Genomic DNA, 17,071 nt, shown 5'->3' on the forward strand with positions numbered 1-17,071 from the left:
GAGGGGCCCCCCTCCCTGCGGTGATGCGCAGGCCCACCTGCAGGTCTCCCTCTGTGACGTGCCTGGTGGCCCCCAGGGGGCGCTGTCATCAGCAGCGCGGCCCCGGGCGGCCGGCAGTCTCCACCCCGCGATGGGGCAACCGGGAGGGGAAGGTTGGGCCTCCCGGGCCCCTGTAGCGCAGCCCCTGCCCCGCGGTGCTGGTGGCCGCGGCGGGCACCATGCCCTGGCGGAGTTACCTCTGCTGTGAGTAGGGCGCCCCCCATCGGAGGGTCACCCCGGGGACCGGCGGGCGGGACGGCGATGAGGCCGTTAGTGGCGGGAGCGGAGGTGGGAGATGCTGCCTCCCAAAAGCATCCTTAGCGTCAGCAAGGGCCCAGAGATGCTCTCACCAGGGAGCCTGGGGTGACCAGAATGGGGGTGCGGGACAGGAGGGCGCAGGCATTACTGTTGGGGAGCAGCGGGAGGTGAGTGCGGCGGACTAATAGAAAATGGGGCCGATAGCCGAAACCGGTTTGGCTCAGTGAATAGAGCATCGGCCTGAAGACTGAAACGTCCGGGGTTCGATTCCAGTCAAGGGCATGTAGCTTGGTTGCGGGCACATCCCCAGAGGGGGGTGTGTGCAAGAGGCAGCTGATCGATGACTCTCTCTCATCGATGTTTCTAGCACTCTAACCCTCTCCCTTCCTCTCTGTGAAAAATCAATAAAATGTATTAAAAGAAAAAAAGAAAGAAAGTAAGTAAATGAGATGGAGAGCGGGATCCGGGTTTCAGGGCGGGTTCCAGCCCCGTGGGCAGCCGCACGGTCGCACGTGGTTTGGGGCGGGATACACGCACAGGTGTGCGATCATGGTTGGCTTTTACGTTGGAACCCATTTTTAAGCCTTGGCCACCGGGTTCCGGCTCGGTAGTTTAGAGGGCTGCCCTTTAGGCCAAACCTCAGGGAAGGCGGGGGATGGTGGGGGTAAGCAGAGAGATCAACCAAAGGACTTGTATGCGTGCATATAAGCTTAACCAATGGACACAGACAGCAGAGGGGTGAGGGCATGAATGGGGGGGGGGGTAATAGGGGAATAAGGACACATATGTAATACCTTAATCAATAAAGGAAAAAAAAAACGTGTGACAGCTTCCTGATGTGATCAAAGAGGTATTTTAAGAAGCAGGCGTCTCTGTAGGCTCCACACAGACCCTCCGGGTGCAGGAGGCCGGTGGAGCTGAAATGGGGGCAGAGTTGCTGAAATGGGGGCAGAGTTGCGTTTGCCAGGCCTTTACCCAGAGCACCAGGGCGCCGTCTGCGCCCGCCTGCAGGGGCCCGGCTGGAAGACGCTCTGACAAGAGTGGCTCCTAGGATTACTTAGGTCAACAAATTTTGTAATCCTGCATACATTTTTTTAACATATGCAGAAACCCCCTCTATAAAGAAGACATCTGAATCCTGCTAAGCTATAAGCACTTGGCAGCCGTTCACCTTTGTTTCCCTGGTCTTGCCGGTAAACACCCCATCCTCCCAGAAGGTAGGAAAAGTGTTGCGGATTGAAATGCAGATTTAGGGGCCGTGAAGGAGGATGGTGTGATTAACACCTGTTCTCCCACTGTGGGAGCACAGCATCTCTGCCTTTTCCATTGAATTCTAGAAAGGTTAGTGAATGGGTTTGTTTTTTCCTCATGCTCACTAGCAGGGAATTTATGTTTTTGTTTATTACTAGTAAAACTACTAGAGTTTATTGGGGGAGGGAAAGAGGGGGGACTTGGCATTTTTGCTCTGGTGAATTTCCAATGATACCATCTACCTTTTAAAAAGGAGGTCACACCTCTTGTGTTGCATAAGGAGTGTTTGTGAATATGTTAATTGAGGACATTTGTAAGGAGTAATGCATCCTCCTTACAAATGCACTTAAAGAGATCTTTAATTCTTGATGCAGTAGAATATAAGGATCAAAATGGAAGTTATATCTAAATTTATTAATTGGTATTTTTTTCATAAGGAAGTACTCCCTGCTCCCATTTATCTTTTTAGTATCATTCTTTTTTTTTTTTAATCCTTATTTGAGAATATGTTTTCCATTGTTTTTTAGAGAATGGAAGGTAGGGAGGGAGGGAGAGAAAGAAACATGGATGTAAGAGAGACATACATCTGTTGGTTGCCTCTTACACGAGCCCTGATTGGACAGGGTTCAAACCTGCAATCCAGATATGTGCCCTTGACCGAGAAACCTGAAATCATTCTGTATGGGATCAACGCTCTAACTACTGAGCAAACTAGCCAGGGCTTTAGTAGCACTCTCGATTCGTGGATTTTTTTATTTTATTAAATGCATTGTAACCTATCACTGTTACTATTCTTTTTTATGTCTCAAAGTTTGGCCAGAAGGAGCCCCTTCAAGCTGGCTCTTGTCCTTTTGATATGCCTCCCTCAGCTTTTGAGTTCCTCTTTTCTGCTGTGCTGAAAAATACTCTTCATACTTGCCCTGACCCAACCAGAATTTCCCAAGGAGCTCTAGTGTCTTCGGGGGACTTGTTAGAGACCAGACTAGTGATCACATAGAATGCCCCTCCTCTCGATTCGTCTGCTTGCTTGTGTTGTTATTCGCTTATTTCTTCAACCCAGTGTTTCCTATAAAATGGAATAAAACGTGATGGATTCTAGATCATGGGTGTGATAGGTGATTCCATTTTGCATTGCAACAGAATGTACACTGTCTGGTTCACGCGCCCTTTGTGATGTTGTGGCTACTCATTTTTCGATTGTTAACCTTCTCTTCACAGAAAGAGCAGAGCAGTACCTTTAAATCTGAATGTTGTAAGTCATTTGAGAGAAGTAGACACTGCCTTAACCTATTGAGATTCACAAGTACTAGATAAAACCCTTCCCTATCCTGGAGTTGGCTGACATTAAAGAACGTGTGACCTGGTTCAACATGTTTTCGTTTTCTTGAATTATAATATTTTGTCCCTTCTTCTCCCCTCCCCCTCCCTTTTTTTCTGTTCACAGTTGGACAGAGAGAGTCCGAAGATGAGAGAGAGCCAGACAAGGAGATGGCTGCCAACTCCTCGGCGGGCCAGGACATCGCAAAGGATGGGCAGGAGGAGATGCTGGAAATAATTGAGCAGGTCCCTTCTTCGGAGAGCAACTTAGAAGAGCTAACACAGCCTGCTGAGTTGGCCCAGACCAATGACGTCGGGTTTAAGAAGGTGTTTAAGTTTGTCGGCTTCAAATTCACTGTGAAGAAGGATAAGAGCGAGAAGTCCGACCCGGCCCAGCTGCTCACTGTCCGGAAAGAGGGAGGCGAAGAAGCCGGAGAGTCGGAGGGGGCCGGTGACCACCAGGAGCCCAGCCCGGAGGCCGGGGAAGCAACACACAAGGAAAGCGAGCTGAAACAGTCCGCAGAGAAACCCGAGGACACTCCGAAACCCGAGGACACCCCGAAACCCGAGGACACCCCGAAACCCCCTGAGCAGAGCAGCTCCAACATCTCTCTCCAAGCCGAGTCCGGTCAAGCGGCCAGGGAAGGCAGAGATGGGGAAGAAAAACAAGACAAAGAGCCAGCCAAATCTCCAGACTCTCCCACCAGCCCGGTGGCCAGCGAAACAGCGTCACCCTTCAAAAAATTCTTCACCCAGGGCTGGGCCGGCTGGCGAAAGAAGACCAGCTTCCGGAAGCCCCGGGACGATGAGCTGGACGCTCCGGAGAAGAAGAAGGAGCCAGAGCCAGACCGAGGAGACGCGGAGGAGAAGGAAAAGACGGACGACGCCTCCGGGAAGCCGGCTGCTCCCGAACAACCACAGCCGCGGGAGGCCAGACTGTCGGCCGAGTACGAGAAGGTGGAGCTGCCCGCCGAGGGTCCCGGGCAGGCGTCCCCCGAGGAGCGATGCGCCCCGTTGGCCACAGAAGTGTTTGACGAGAAGGTGGAGATCGTGGCCGAGGTCCACGTGAGCACGGCCGAGCGGGCCGAGGAGCAGAAAGCGGCGGTGGGAGAACCAGAGGGGCCCCCGCCGTCGGAAAAGCTGGCCGAAACCGATGCTGAGCCTCAGGAAGCTGGACCTCCACCAGGGGGTGCGCCTGGGGGGGACCCCACCCAGCCCCCCCAGCCCCCCGGAGCAAGTCCCGATGACGAGAAGGCGCCGCCTGCCCAGCCCGAGGGCGTGGTGAGCGAGGCGGAGATGCTGGCCTCGCAGGAGAGGGTGAAGGCGCAGGGGAGCCCCCTGAAGAAGCTCTTCACCAGCTCCGGCCTGAAGAAGCTCTCCGGGAAGAAGCAGAAAGCCAAGAGGGGGGGTGACGAGGAGCCCGGGGACCAGCCGGCGGCCCAGGCCGACTCCCCGGACAGCCCCGAGGAGCAGAGGGGCGAGAGCTCTGCGTCCTCCCTCGAGGAGCCCGAGGAGATCACCTGCCTGGAGAGGGGCGTCGCGGAGGCGCCCCCCCAGGACGGGGAGGCCGTGGAAGAGGGCGCCGCCTCCGACGGGGAGAAGAAGCGAGAGGGCACGACCCCCTGGGCGTCTTTCAAGAAGATGGTGACGCCCAAGAAGCGGGCGCGGAGGCCCTCGGAGAGCGACAAGGAGGAGGAGCCGGAGAAGGCGAAGAGCGCCACGCTGTCCTCCACGGAGAGCGCGGCCTCCGAGGCGCCGGAGGAGGCCAAGGGCCCCGGGGACGAGCCCAAGCCCGAGGAGCCCCGGCGCAAGGTGGACACGTCCGTGTCCTGGGAGGCGCTGATCTGCGTGGGGTCGTCCAAGAAGAGAGCGAGGAAAGCGTCCTCCGACGACGAGGAGGAGGGACCCAAGCCCACGGCGGCGGCGGCGGGAGAAGGCCCAAGGCCGGACGATGCAGGGAAAGACCGAGAGGCCGGGCCCGACGCCGTCCCCGCCGGCTCCCAGGAGCCCGACCCCGGGCCCGGGAGCTCCTCGCCTGAGCAGGCGGGCAGCCCCTCCGAAGGGGAGGGCGGCGTCTCCACCTGGGAGTCCTTCAAGCGGCTGGTCACCCCGAGGAAGAAGCCCAAGTCCAAACCGGAGGAGAAGACGGACGACGCCGCCGGAGCGGGGGCCGGCGCCGAGCACTCGGCCGCGGAGGGGGAGCCCGGGAGGGAGGAGTCCTGGGTCTCCATCAAGAAGTTCATCCCCGGACGGAGGAAGAAGAGGTCGGATGGCAAACAAGACCAAGCCGCCGCCGCCGAAGGGCCCGCCGAGGCCCACGAGGAGGACTCGGACGTGCCGGCCGTGGTCCCGCTGGCCGAGTACGACGCGGTGGAGAGGGAGAAGCGGGAGGCGCAGGAGGCCGAGCAGAAGGGGGCCGTCTCCGTGTCCGAGGAGCTCAGCAAGAGCCTGGTCCACACCGTGACCGTGGCCGTCGTCGACGGGGCCAGGGCCGTGTCCGCCGTGTCCGACATCGAAGAGAGGTCGCCTTCCTGGATCTCCGCCTCGGCGATGACGACAGGGCCCGTGGACCGAGCCGAAGAGGAAGCCGGGCCACCCACGGCGGGGGGGCTGGAGAGAGAGGTCAGGGCGGAGGAGACCCCCGTGGTCATCCCAGCCCCGCCTGAGGGCCGATGTGCTGGGGAGGACACCGGGGCCAGTGAGGACGCTGTGGCCGGTGAGGACGGCAGGGCCAGTGAGGACACCAGGGCCGGTGAGGACACCAGGGCCGGTGAGGACGCTGTGGCCCGTGAGGATGCAGTGGCCCGTGAGGACACCGTGGCCGGTGAGGTGGAACTGACTGCCGAGGCCGTGACCGCTGCAGAACCCACGGAGGCAACCGAGGCGTCCGGCGCCGAGGAGACCGCGGACATGGTTTCGGCCGTCTCCCAGCTGAGCGAGTCCCCAGACACCACGGAGGAGGCCACGCCAGTTCAGGAGGCGGAGGGCGGCGCGCCTGACGTGGAGGGCCAGGAGCGGCGGACCCAGGAGGTCCTGCAGGCGGTGGCAGAAAGGGTTCAGAAAGCGTCACAGCTTGATGTCCGGGGCCCGGGGGCCACGCGGAAGGTGGAATCCCGGCTGCCAGAGGTGGCAGAGGCCGAAGAGGATCCTCCCGTGGAAGAGGCGGGCGTGGCGGTGCAGGGACACGCAGGAGAAACGAAGACTGAGGATCTGCCACAGGGGAAGGTCCCTGGACAGGCCGCCCCAGAACACGCCGAAGAAGTCCCTCAAGTCCCCGAGAGTGTCACGTCCAGCGAGCTCATAACCCCCCGCCACGCCGAAACCCTGGCTGGGGTGAAATCAGAGATGGTCCTGGAACAGGCTGTTGGCCCGGACTCGGCTGAAACCCTCACCGACAGCGAGGCCAGTGGGAGCACCCCCGTGGCCGACTGTGAAGCTGGCCATTGCTCACAGCAAGACACGGCCACGGAAGTCCACGCAGCGGGGGAAGGCGCATCCGGTATGAAGCCGTGGGTCGGGGAGGCCCAGGCAGTTCCTCCGCTGAGAGAGACGCCCCCAGCACCCTCCGGGCTCCAATCCCAGGAAGACAAGAAAGAACACTCGGAAACCGAAGAGGGTCTAGAACCTAAAGAGGTACCAGTGGAGACGGTACCCATTCTCTCAAAGGCGGAGGTGACTCAAGAGGCCGGCCAGTTTGCTGATGAGGCATCCAAAGACGCACCCTCGGTGGAAGGACTTGACGTGTCTGCGGACGCAGACATAACAGTGAGCCAGAAAAAGACCGTCGAAGTCGCCCTTAAAGATGAAGTGACTGAAGAAGCTGATGGTCCAAAGAATGAAAAGACTGAATTTCAGAGTCCCGCTCAGGCTCCTGCAGCCCCGGGGGAGAGAGAGATGGCAGTGCCAGTGGAAAGGGAGGAAGCGGAAGCCCAGGCCGCCCACGGGAGTGAAGAGGAACCTGAGCCCAAACCGGTGCACGTGCTCAGCAGCCAGCTGGTCCAGTCAGTCCAGGTGACCGTCATCGACGGGGAGAAGGCAGTTAACTGTTTTGAGGAAAGCTCTGCTTGGCTAGTTCAAGGGCAAGTGCTCTGCACAGACATCCAAGTTCAGAGCCCGGAGGCGGCTCTGCCTCTCGCAGCTGTGTCTGTGGAGGAGCAGGTCTTAGGAGAAACCGTCCAGCTTTTCGAGGCAGCTAGGCCTTGGGAGTCTGCAGAGGCTCGCGTGGAGCTCACCAAGAGCCTGGTCCACACCGTGACCGTGGCAGAGCCCTCTGACGGAGAAGGCGCTGTCAGTCAGCCAGGGGGAGGCGCAGCGCCCACGGGCCCCGAGGCTCAGGCAGAGCCGGCCCCGGTCCCCGCACCCGCCACCCCGGCAGAAGGCGTCAGTGCCGACCCGGAGGGAGAGAAAACCACCTCCCGGGGAGGGAAGTCCGAAGAAGAAGACCGCGAGCAGGTTAGCGGTCAGGGAGTCAGCGTGAGCGAGACGGGAGAGGAAAGTTTAAAGGCCGAAAAGGAGATTTTGCAACTTCAGACGGAGAGCCAGAAACTCGTGCAAAACGTCATCGAGACGGCCGTGGGCCAGTTAGTAAGCACCGAAGACATGGCCCCCGACGGCCAGCCCCCGGCTCCGCTGACGGAGGCTGACCAGCAGGAAGCCAAGCAGAGAATCAAAAAAGAAGAAGGGGAACCTCAGGGCCCGGCAGAGGCTGAAGCGGCCCGAGAGCAGTCCGCACTGACCACCGTGGGCCAGAGCCCCTCCGACATTCCCAAAGGTGCGGACGCGGCTGCAGAGGAGGCCACGGCCGCGGCCTCGGGGGTCCCAGGCTCCCCTGTCGATGCCCAGCAGCGTGAAGAGCTCGTCCACCCCGCCCAGGACAAGAGAGAAGCCACCGGAACCAGGTCTGAGCCCGAATTCGGCGATCGTGCCCACGGCTTGGGAGAGAGAACAGAGAACGAAGCCCAAGAAAAGGAGAGACGTGACGCCGTCGATTACCCCGAGAACCAGATCTCAGCCCTGGTAGACCCCGAGGCCTCGGGAGACTTAACCAAAGAGTCCCCGGATGCCAACGGACCAAAGCTAAAAGAGAAGGAGGTGGGGTTTCAGGAAGGAAAAGGGCAGAGCGCGCCCGAAAAAGAGATCAAAACACAGACTCCGGAGGAGACACAGGATCAAGAGAGGCAGCCAGCCACGCCGGAACTCGCAGAGTCCTAAAATGCCACGTAAGCTAGCTTCTTTTTTCTTCTTCTTCTTAAAAAAAAAAAAAAAAAAATATATATATATATATATATATATATATATATATATATATATATATATATATATATTTTTTTTTTAATTGATTTTTTACAGAGAGGAAGAGAGAGGGATAGAGAGTTAGAAACATCGATGAGAGAGAATCATCCATCAGCTGCCTCTTGCACACTACACTCCTTACTGGGGATGTGCCCGCAACCAAGGTACATGCCCTTGACCGGAATCGAACCTGGGACCTTTCAGTCCGCAGGCCGGCTCTCTATCCATTGAGCCAAACCGGTTTCTGCTAAGCTAGCTTCTTTATCTTCTGAAATAACTATTTCCTCTTCCGTGCCATTGGACGGCAGATTTATACCAGGGGAAGCAGGAGTTCAAACCAGTATGCTTTTAGGTGGAACCTGCCGTTGGGAAATGCCCATCAAACAGACTAGGACCGGGGTCGGCAAACCGCAGCTCGCGAGCCACATGCGGCTCTTTGGCCCCTTGATTGTGTCTCTTCGACAAAATACCACAGCCCTGGCGAGTCTATTTTGATGAAGTGGCGTTAGAAGAAGTTTAAGTTTTAAAAAAAAAAATGTGGCCCTTCAAAGAAATTTCAATAGTTGTACTGTTGACATTTGGCTCTGTTGACTGATGAGTTTGCCGACCCCTGGCTAGGAGATCTAGGTGAGTTTCTTTCTCCTCTCTGATTGGTATGCCAGTCAGTCATATTGGTGTCATGAAAATAATGATTTCATTTCATCCCCAATGTGACTGCCTTCAAAGAAAATAGGCCCACATGTGCGTGTTTGGCCAGAGATCTAAGAAACACGTTGTGCTCACTCAGCCCCATACCAACTAGTCTGTTGAATTTTTTTACAACTAGAATCTCAAAGTAGGTTTATATTACACTGCTTGAAATTCGTTTTATAGCTCTTTAGAGGAAAAATGATTTTTTCCCCCCAGCATTAGTCACAAGCACTTTTTAAATAGATATTTTTATTGATTTCAGAGAGGAAGGGAGTGGGAGAGAGAGAAACGTCAGTCATGAGGGATAATCATCGTTTGGCTGCTTCTTGCAAGTCCCCCAATGGGGATTCAGCCCACAACCCAGGTGCCTTGACCAGGAACCAGCCTCAAACTGGTTCATAGGTACCGTAGATGCTAAACCACTGAGCCACCCCGGCTGGACTAACAAACACTTCTTAAAAGATTCCAGCGCATGTGGCACGTTAGGGAACCTCAGACATTGGCTTTGCAGTCGAAGAGCACCTTTTACTTTCTTACAGAATTAAATGATGGGATTGGGGTGGCCCCTGACCGCAGCTCACCTGCTCAGCTCTTCGTGGTTATACTCTCAAGGAGGAGAGAGGAACAGGAGATTGTATTTACTTTCGAATCTGTCTTTCTCCTCTAGTTACACGAGTGCCCTTGCAAGACCAGAATGTGAAGATAAGTGGTAGAAGAAAACGAATGCTGCTGATGACACCCAAGACCAAGATTTCAGAACTGTGAGATCCGAAGAACAGGCCCGCCAACCGATCTCGTCCCCAGAGAACCCCGACAATCCTGAGGCTGCATCGGGAGCTAGAACCAGTTCCTCCTCACCGCCTGTCGCATCCCCTCGATGCCGTATCGTGTTTCTCATCCGAGGTCCTGAATTCTTCCCCCGGGGAGCTGGCGTTGGCAATCCCTGGTTCCACCTCTCAAACTGGAGTATCATTCTTGATGTATTTATGTGTGTGTCTTAAGTAATCCTCCTCCTGTATCTATTGTATATATTTTTTTCTTACTGTTTAAGGAGATGGTGCGGTGGAGTACGTTTCTGATGTATCCCAGTCTGTGATGGGCACGGGCCATCGTGTCCCCTCGGCAGCTCTGAGCCTCCCGGAGGACCTGTGAAAACAGCTTCCCAGCATAACATTCCTGAGCAGACGCTACACGCTCACTTTCAAACTCCCTAGGGACCAGGCCCGCATGTAGTATTACTCTGAAGCCAGTCACCTTCCTATTGTGCACCGTGTGCTAAACATGAAAAGCATCCTTTGGGCAGAAGCATATAGAAGGTTCTGTGGTTACTGTGAAGTTTTTGTGGAGGGTGGAAGTATTTTGGGTGTTTTTTTTTTTTTCAGTAGTGGATTAACTTCCAGTCCTTCTCCTAATTGTTATGGTGGTTTGGACAGATGTGGGCTTAAATCCCGAGGCAAAGTAGTGACATAGTTTTTCATACTCTTAAAAAAAAAGGATTGGCTGTTTTTAAGTTTTGGGTTCTGCTCTTACATGCTAGATCATGTTTCCACCCAGCATGAAGCAAGTAGGCTCCTTACAGTGGCATTTTGATAGATGCTGGGTTGTGTCGGTGCCATATTTGTGCCCACTCTTTCAGAACCAGGTTGCATTATGTTCCTTGGGATAAACTGTGATTTGACAACTGATTTAAATAAAAGCTTTGCTTCCCTTAGATTTGCTGGTTTTACTAGACGCCAGGAAGGCTGAGACCTGCGTCTCCCGCCTTCTACAAGCAGAAGAAGCTAGAACGTTCTAATGTAGTTGCTGTGTGATGTGACCACTTTATACCGGTTTGAGTTCGTGTTCAGAGGAAGTTGTAGCAGATAGGCATCTGCCAAAATAAGCCAGGAGCTTTTCAGATAGACGGAACTGGTACAATGCTACCATCTGGTGGTATCTTCCTGAAAAGGTCGGTTTTCTGCATTACTTTTTGTTCACGATGAGTGTTTCTAGAAAGCAATTTTAAGAAGGCTTAGTCGTAAAATTGCCTCGCCTAACAGGTGATCTTGTATTTTTTTTTAAATGTTAAGAATGATTTCTGATTCTTGTAAAGGATTCCATCGAACAGTTGCCACACCAAGAATAGTCAGTTATCTGCCCTAAAATTCCACTTTCCCGCAGGTAAACTGGCCTGGCATATACACTTTTAAAATTTTACTCAAACTCGGTACTCCCACTTTAAGAACTTAATTGTAATGGCCAATTGATTTTAAAGGATAACATTCTAGAAAGACTAGAATAGCTTTTTAGCAGAAAGAATATTTGCTTTTAGAACTGAAGAGTAGTTGCTCTGATACCCATACACCTGACTACAATAAAACACCGGCTGTAGTAGCTCTGATAGCAGCATGCCAGACTACAATAAAACATGGGTTCGAGTGCCGTGGTCAGCAAACTGCAGCTCCGTTGACTAATGAGTTTGCCGACTACTGACCTAGACTCTCGATTTCAATAATTACAGGCTGTTGCTTGTGATTAAGCCCCCATCCCAGTGGTGAGCAAACTCATTAGTCAACAGAGCCGCAGTTTGCCGACCACTGTTCTAGTGTACGGCCTTGTAGCTGGAAAGCACTGGCTAGCCTTTTCGGAATTACTCTCATGTATAATAGCCACCTGTGCTTAATTGTTAAATTTTAAAATTTCCAAATTAAAAAAAAGGAACCTGTGATCTAAATCAGTGGTCGCCAACCCGTGGTTCAAGGACCATTGGTGGTCTGAAAGGTTGGCGACCACTAATCTAAATAGTTTCTCTGGCCAACTTGGGACTTTTTTTTTTTTTTTAAGTGCTAGTGTCAAATTTAGAAACATCACTGATTAGAGAGAATCATTGATCAGCTGTCTCCTGCATGGCCCCTACTGGGGATCGAGCCCACAGCTTGGGCATATGCCCTGAGAGAATAGAACCATGACCTCCTGGTTCATAGTTAACGCTCAACCACTGAGCCACACTGGCCAGGCGCTAGTGTCAGTTTTTGAAGATCAACCAAAAAGTATTGGAGATGACAGCGTTTGGAAGGAGTTCAATGATAGCTTCGCTATTGACTCAACTTCCTCTCTCTGGCAGGAAGAAAGTGCTATTTTGAGCAGATTAAAGATTTGTGTCGTTTGTGGTAAAGATTTCCTTTTTTTTTTTTTTTTTTTTTTTGGTTTAAATTCCATCCCGCTACTTCATCCCATTTGTACTGACATATGGCCAAGCAGGTCATCACAACTGGTTTTCTTCACGACTCTGCTTCTCCTACTAACATCTGGATGGGCCCTGACTACTTCTGTACAAGCTCTGTACCTCTGTCTGTTAAGCAACATCGTTTTACTGTAACGAGGAATGCCATTAACAAAAGTGTGAAATACAGTTCTGTGTGATAATCCTAAAGCTGCCGTTACTTTATGACGTTCATAGTAACCGTGTAAACTGCAGAAATTGGAGCAAGTGCCTAAATTTTGCTATTTTTGGCATTACTAATGGAACCATGTACAACAGAAAGCAATGCAAGACTTGTAATCTCTCTCCACTTCTTGTAATTGAAGACTATAAAATGTGCCCCTAAGGGTTATTTTCTTAATGGTTCACACAACTTGTCTCTTTCTCTCTGTATGCGTATACTTTGTTCCAGAAATTTCCTTTGCTGTTTGGAGCTACAGATAGTTAAGGGCTGAAAATGTTAGCTTTCAGTGTAAGCTTCAAGCCTAGCAGTTTTCTTTAACCGAAGATAATATTTGAGTCTTAGTTCTGTTTGGGGCAAATTTTCATTTATCTAAATAAAATGCAATCTAATGAAATGCTATGGATTTTCTCTCTAATTTTTACCTTAATTCAGTTTTGCTTGCTTTTCCCCTTCGTTTTGTGATATTCCTCACACATTTAACTTATTAACTACTAAGTCATTCCTTTGTGACACTGCGCGGAGCATCATGGGAGTTTGGAATGTATCTGGGATATGTGTGAATGTGCCAAAACCTCTGTCAGTGATTCTTAACCTTTTGGGATCAGGGGCCCCTTTAATTGGAATCTTATTAAACCTCTGACCTCCCAAACCCCAAAATGAACAGTGTCATGTACAGTTTTTATATAGTCACACAGACTTAACTCTGAAATCCCAACCAACAATCAGAACTAGAGTTAAATCTCTACAAGAAAGGAAATGGACACAACCTATGTTGGAAATGGACACAAGCTCTACAGTTCAAGGACTCCAGGTAGTGAGCAGATGAAACCTGGACACAACCTATGTGTCCAGTAACTTCAAGCCTACATGCCCCTTCATTTTCAAAGGGATCTCAAAATTGGATCTGCTGGAAAACCTTGCGTTTTTGTGTAAATCCAAGTTTCTCCTCTGTGAAGAGCAGCTACAGCGTTTGGTCAGTTTCAAGGCTCAGACTAATGAGAGGGCACAGTCCTCTCGTGTTAAAGCCACGTGCAAGTCCCAGCGTGGGGGGCAGAGCCCTCCCAGCACAATTACAGCCAAAGGTCAAGTTGTAAGCTTGACCTCATGGTCGGAACCTGTGGCCCCACGTGGCTGAGTGATATGGGCTGCGGGAGGTGCAGCAAGTAAACAAAGTTTGATCAGGTGCGTGTAACTGAGTAGATTCGAAACCTGCGAGAACGTTGTAAGCACGCCCTTAGGTGGGAACTGGCTATAAAACGGAGACTCGCCTTGCAGGCCCTGGCGCTGTCTTTATATCCGAGAGGGCAGCGTCCCACCCAGACCCAACTTTATTTTCATGTCTGTCTTTTCTTAATCCTTCACCCCGTCTCTGGTTCCCCCATGGCTGTGCCAGCTAGGCACACTCCTCTCCGAGTTCCTTACCATCCCCAGCCTAGGTCACTGGAATTAGGAAAGTGATCTGGGCCCAGCAGGAGTGGCTCAGTGGGTTGAGCGCTGTCCTGTGCACTGAAGTGGTGCTGGTTTGATTTCCGGTCAGAGCTCATGCCTGGGTTGTGGGTTAAGTTCTTGGCTGGGGCGTCTGTAGGAGGTAACGGATCGATGTTTCTCTCTCTCTGTCTCCCTCTCTAAATATGTCCTTGGGTGAGGTGAAGATTAGAAAAAAAAATAAGAAACTGATCTGGGGCCTATTTTTATATATGGAAGAGTTGAGATTATCACCTGCTCTTAAAGTGGTAACAGGTTTAGGCTAAGGGGGCCGGGGCTTGGAGATGGCATGGTGGTGAAGATAATGAAGAAAACAATTTTCTTTTTTAAATGTCACATCTCACAAATCAAACCTATTTCACTGAGGATTTTTTCACTGATTTCAGAGAAGACGGGGTGGAGGGAAAAGAAAGACATCAATGTGAGAGACATCTATCAGATGGCTCCCACATACGCCCCAACCGGGTATCGAACCTGGAACCTTTCGGTGCTCGGGACAATGTTCCAACCGAGCCACCTGGCGGGGGGAAACCTATTTCTTGAGATAGAAATATAACTGGCATCCTTCCAGTGCTCCACTCTGTAATCTCCTAACTCCGCATATTTCCCCACAGCTTGTTGACACTGAAACCTGTAACACCAGAGAAGTGTTACACCTTAGCTCTTAAGGGAGCTTCCCTATAACGCTAGGATTTGGGGCCGGGGACCGGGTGGGGTAACAGTTCCAGGTTATTTCTCTACAACAGGATATTGGGTACCAGAGCCTAGTAACCACCCTGTGCTTTTCCTTCAATTCTAATAACAGCGTAATCAAGGAGCACACAGGCAATGCTTCAGTTATGCGAGTTTAAATTTTAAAGCCACACTGTGCTTGATCCTGTTTATCCCCGTTAGTCTTAGGAGCTCACCTGGTTCCTGGAAAAGCAGGTGGGGCTGCCTGTTTAACTTGAAACCTGAACACAATTAAGGCTTTTAAAAGACTCAACCGAAATGATACTGTAGGGTGGGCCGGTGGGTTATATCAAGGGATGAGGTTAACCCTAACAGGTGCTCAAATCGGTTAGCAGGGAAGTGAGGCTCTCCATGCTATGCTAGTCCCTCCCAAGGCAGTGCTGGGGGTGGTGAGTTTTTGGTTATCACAGTGGCTAGGGTGTTACTAGAACTTCTTAAAATGTATAGGTTTTTTATTGCCCTAGCCCAGTGGTTGGCAAACTCATTAGTCAACAGAGCCAAATATCAACAGTACAACAATTGCAATTTCTTTTGAGAGCCACATTTTTTAAAAACTTCTTCTAACGCCACTTCTTCAAAATAGACTCGCCCAGGCCGTGGTATTTTGTGGAAGAGCCACACTCAGGAGCCAAAGAGCCGCATGTGGCTTGAGAGCTGCAGTTTGCCGATCACGGCCCTAGCATAGCCCTGGTCTTGGGGTTTGGATCCCCGGACCTTCCCGCCCCAGAGATAACATCTATGCCTCAGTTGGATTTTCAGCTCCAGGCTCAGAAAAGCAACAAAACGAGGCACAGCTGACCTCCGCCCCAACTGCATTGTGTCATGACCCCCTGCCCTGGTGCCGCCAAGCAATCAGTAGGGACCACACCTTGAAAGGACACACCTGGAAAGCTGCTGAATATTCTATTAAGATATTCCCCTGGGCCCCGGCCTGAGTGGCTCAGTTGTTGAGGGTTGACCTACGAACCAGGAGATCGCAGTTCAATTCCTAGTCAGGACACATGCCCTAGTTGCTGACTCGATTCCCAGTGTGGGGCTAGCAGAAGGCAGCCGGTCAATGATCCTCTCTCATCATTGATGTTTCTATCTCTCCTCCTTTCCTCTCTGAAATGTATTAAAAAACACACAGCCAAAACCGGTTTGGCTCAGTGGATAGAGCGTCAGTCTGTGGACTGAAAGGTCCCGGGTTCGATTCTGTCAAGGGCATGTACCTTGGTTTCAGGCACATCCCCGGAGGGGGTGTGTGCAAGAGGCACCTGGTCGATGATTCTATCGATGTTTCTAACTCTATCCCTCTCTCTTCTTCTCTGTAAAAAATCAATAAAATATATATATAAAATTAAAAAAAAAAAGCTGCTAACTTCCATGTCCTTTAAAAAAAAAAAAAAAAACCACAATACAAACTCTTAGGACATGCAGCATGTCAGCAAACTCATTAGTCAACAGAGCCCAATATCAGCAGTACGACGATTGAAATTTCTTTCGAGAGCCAAATTTTTTAAACTTCTAATGCTACTTCTTCAAAATAGACTCGCCCAGGCTGTGGTATTTTGTGGAAGAGCCACATTCAAGGGGCCAAAGAGCTGCATGTGGCTCTCGAGCCGCAGTTTGGCAATGAAGGCCCTAGCCGGTTTTTTTTGTTTTTGTCAGTGGAGAGCGTCAGCCCGAGGACTGAAGCGTTTTGGGTTCACTTCCAGTCAAGGGCACATACCTCTTGGGTTGCAGGCTCAATCCTCTGCCCTTGGCCTGGTTGGGTGTCTCTCTCTCACCATCCCTTCCACTCTCTCTAAAAATCCGTGGGAAAATGTCCTCGGGTGAGGATTAACAAAAACATTAAAAATAAAACCCTTAGGAGGACCCAGTGCGCTCTTCCTCCTGGGAGCAAGCCGGTACCTCTCCCTCTCCCTCCCCCTCCCCTCGCCACTCTACCCCTCCCCCCCTCCCTGCCCCAGGCACTTTACTGTTCCCTTCCTCACTCCTGAGGCCCTTCCTTTGCCTCAGTAATTTGTCTCCCTAAACTTATTTCTTCTAGAAATTACTTTTTCTACCTCTGTGATTTACCCAGTATTTCTTCTCTTACAATTTGGGTCTTGGCTCTGAATTCATTCCTAGCCAGAACCCAAGTTCTGAGGTTGCTAAACCCAGGTTAGGTCTGACCCCACAGGTCTGACACCTGGTGCTGCCCCGCCCCCCTCCAACAGGACAACACGCACCTCAACCAACTGAGCCACACTGGCCAGGACAGGACATCCCTTCTTAAGAAAGGATTTTCCATTTCTTAAAAAAAAAAAAAAAAGTATTTTTATTGATTTCAGAGAGGAAAGGAGAGGGAGAGATAGAAACATCGGTGGTGAGCCATTGATCAGCTGCCTTCTGCATGTCTCACACTGGGATTGGAGACCAAACCTGGGCATATGCCCTGACTGGGAATCGAACCGGAGACTCCTGGTTCACAGGTCGATGCTAGAGAGGAAGCATCCACCTCATGCTGTCTGCATTTGCTTTCCATCCTCTCGTTGCCAGTGCCTCCTCAGGCTTTGTGGCTTGCTAGCACATCCAAGAAATACTTAGAGGGGGCCCTG

General features: G+C 51.7%; 1 protein-coding gene across 2 annotated transcripts in view; it reads left to right on the top strand.

Moving 5' to 3' along the window:
* Positions 1–12,669, top strand: part of AKAP12 (A-kinase anchoring protein 12) — a 71,968-nt gene extending 59,299 nt beyond the window's left edge. For both annotated transcript variants that reach the window (XM_084890179.1, XM_084890180.1), the window contains 2 exons: positions 2,993–8,084; positions 9,515–12,669. In XM_084890179.1, coding sequence (XP_084746305.1) covers positions 2,993–8,076 — 5,084 coding nt within the window. In that variant the 3' untranslated portion in view covers positions 8,077–8,084; positions 9,515–12,669. The remainder of the gene's footprint in view (positions 1–2,992; positions 8,085–9,514) is intronic.
* Positions 12,670–17,071: the final 4,402 nt, after the last annotated feature.

Source organism: Pipistrellus hanaki (genome assembly GCF_964339955.1).
Source record: "Pipistrellus hanaki genome assembly, chromosome: 7".
NCBI lineage: Eukaryota > Metazoa > Chordata > Mammalia > Chiroptera > Vespertilionidae > Pipistrellus > Pipistrellus hanaki.